Source organism: Arabidopsis lyrata (assembly GCF_000004255.2).
Source record: "Arabidopsis lyrata subsp. lyrata unplaced genomic scaffold ARALYscaffold_5, whole genome shotgun sequence".
Lineage (NCBI taxonomy): Eukaryota > Viridiplantae > Streptophyta > Magnoliopsida > Brassicales > Brassicaceae > Arabidopsis > Arabidopsis lyrata.
This window is the reverse complement of record NW_003302551.1, coordinates 4,510,873-4,513,522: the sequence shown is the minus strand read 5'-3', so window position 1 is coordinate 4,513,522 and position 2,650 is coordinate 4,510,873. Positions and strand designations below refer to the sequence as shown.

At 37.6% G+C, this 2,650-nt stretch overlaps 1 protein-coding gene across 1 annotated transcript; it reads right to left on the bottom strand.

Annotated features, from left to right (window-relative positions):
- Nucleotides 1–335: 335 nt before the first annotated feature.
- On the bottom strand, nucleotides 336–2,040 carry LOC9311512 (UPF0496 protein At3g28310/At3g28320). The gene is given in 1 exon segment (XM_021026060.1): nucleotides 336–2,040. A coding segment is annotated over 1 exon segment (1,137 nt). The 5' UTR covers nucleotides 1,855–2,040; the 3' UTR covers nucleotides 336–717.
- Nucleotides 2,041–2,650: the final 610 nt, after the last annotated feature.

The window sequence follows — 2,650 nt, the reverse complement described above, 5'->3', positions numbered from 1 at the left end:
TGGACCCCTGGCCGTCGCACCGCCCACCCCATATTCTAAGCCGGCACTGCTGGTAGGTGGTGCTCCGGTTGTTGGTGTCCCATAGGAGCAGTAAGCTTGCGTTTGCCTCTTCCATAATACAATCATACAAAGCTTGTCACCCAGCCCGGTTTGCATTTTGTGCACAACGTCCTTGACCAAACCCATGCCCTTCTCGAGCTCGTCAAACTTATCTTTAGTGTTAGCCATTGACTCCAATGGTGGCGTCAGTGGCAGCACAATCGATTTCTTTGATTTTCTTTTCGGTGAAATGATGTGGTAGTTTGGGTAAAACGAAAATTCGGAACACGCACTAATTCTTTGATAGCTTTGATTTTTGTCAAAGCTTGAGGAAACAGAGTAAGTATGAAAAGTCGAAAAAGAACAAGAAATTTTGATTGGCAATTGAGAAACATTACAAGAAGCAAAAAGTGGAGTCGTGACTCCTACAAACAAGGAAATAATGGAAAGTGGAGAAGATGGTTTCCTCAACAAGAGGAAGAACCGGTCATCCCTTATTTTAAAACTGAAACACTTGAAAGAAAAATACTGAAATAATTAAACGGAAACCAAGAAAACCATGAGACAAAATTGTCTCATGTATTTCCGGTTTGGTACTCTGCTTCTGTTTGATGTTCTGCGCCTTGGTGCTTCGGTTCCATCAAAATATGGTTCTTGAACATCAAACATCCATAAAGTTTATTTTCCAGAACCATTGATCTTTTCCAAAACGTGAAGTCTCGTCTCTTTGATCAATTTGCTATATACATCCACATCATCACCAATCTCCTTGATTTTCGTTGTTAATTTCTCCACTTCCTCCACGAGGCTTTGCATGTCTCCTTTCATGTCCACCTCATCTCCTTTACTCTCAATAGCATCATCCACAGCTTCCAACATAGACTTGATCTGATCTTTTAGCTCGTCGACTTGTTCAGATACGGAATTTATCCCTACTTGGTCGGTTATTGTACCCTCACCTATCTTTGGTGGTATAGATTTCACTATGTTCAGAGCTTTTAGCTGTTTCTGAAGAGCTTCAAGCCTTTCATTCAAGAAATAATTGACGCCCACCCATCCTAGCGGAAGCACGATTATTCCCACCATCGCCCCTACAGCCCCCAGAGGAGCACCCACGCCTGTACACATTAGACCTATACATCCGGCAAAGTAAATGACACCCACAGCGCCGAACACCACGTGCGAAATTATAGTCACTGTCTTTACAGTACTAATTCTTTCAGTAACCTCTTATATTTCCTTCATAATCCTTTCTCTAGTATCAGTCACTTTCTTTAAAAGGGATTCCTGCTGCTTGTTCATCAACTCGAACTGATTCGTGAGCTCGCTGCCATCAAAAGGATTTCCCATGGCTTTAAACTTCATCAGCTCCTCCAAGGTTTTTTCATACCTATTCTTTTTTACACCAACATCCTTTTCTTCCGAGTCTTTCGCAAACTGTGCCGCGGCCGCTTCAATGTAACGTTGGCCCCTTTTTGCATTATGGACGCATTGCGTTACAGTCTCGAAAATCTTCAATGTCTCCTTGGTACTGTTGAAATAGTCTTGGACCAAAGATACTAGAGTTGTGTTCTCCCACACAGCTTCTCCGCATTCAGTAATGATGCCTGCCACCACTTTGCTTACTTCAACTAGGTGGTCAGTGACCTCCTTGTGTACTGTGTGTGGGGACACCGACCCAGTCTTGGCTTCAACGGTGAGCGAGTCTATCATTTTTTTTGTTCGCTGCTGAAGGGCAGAATCAAAGGATTTGAGTTCTGGGTGGTGTCCACAGGCGGCTCTGTAAGCATCCACTTGTTCTGAGTATCTCGACATCTTATCTTTGGATAATGCCAACTGAAAGGAAAAATATCAAGAAAATGTAGAGAGGTTTAGGACAGAGTTTTGCATACACAGAGCTTCCCAAATCAGATATTTTGAAACATTTTTTTATTTTTTATTAGTTACTTATATAATATTCAGTACAGTACAGAGAAAAAGATACAGTTACATGTAAAAAAACTCATGAAGAAGAAAATTCTGATAATAAATAGAAATACCAACAACACAAAAAAAAATATATTTATATATAAAAAATTGGCTAAAAATTGATATTCTTATCAGAAATATGAACATATATATATGAATCAAAATGAGCTAGAGATTAAGAGAGATAAAATTACCAGAAATTTGATCAGAATACAAGAGGATATATCGAGCTTATAAGTTGAAGATTGAATGATTGGTTAGGTTAGTGATCTACAAGTATTTATAGGAGAACATAGGAGAAACCGTGTGGCTAGTTACAACTATAACCTCAATAAATGTCTACATATCCCCAAAATCAACATTGTCAGTTGTATACAGTAAAACGTTTATAAATTAATAACGTCGGGATTGAGAAAATTTATTAATTTATAGAGGTGTTAATTTATCGATAAATTAATTTATAGAGAGATTTTACTAATTTTGTAATTTATTAAAAACATTATAGAAAAACAGTTTTTTTCTTTATAATCAATATCTTTCTAAAATTAATTACAAGTAGAAAAAAATTATTAAGTTTAGAAAAAAACACAAAATTTTTCTATGTAGTAAAAATATTAGAATTGAACTCTACCAATTTGTGTTC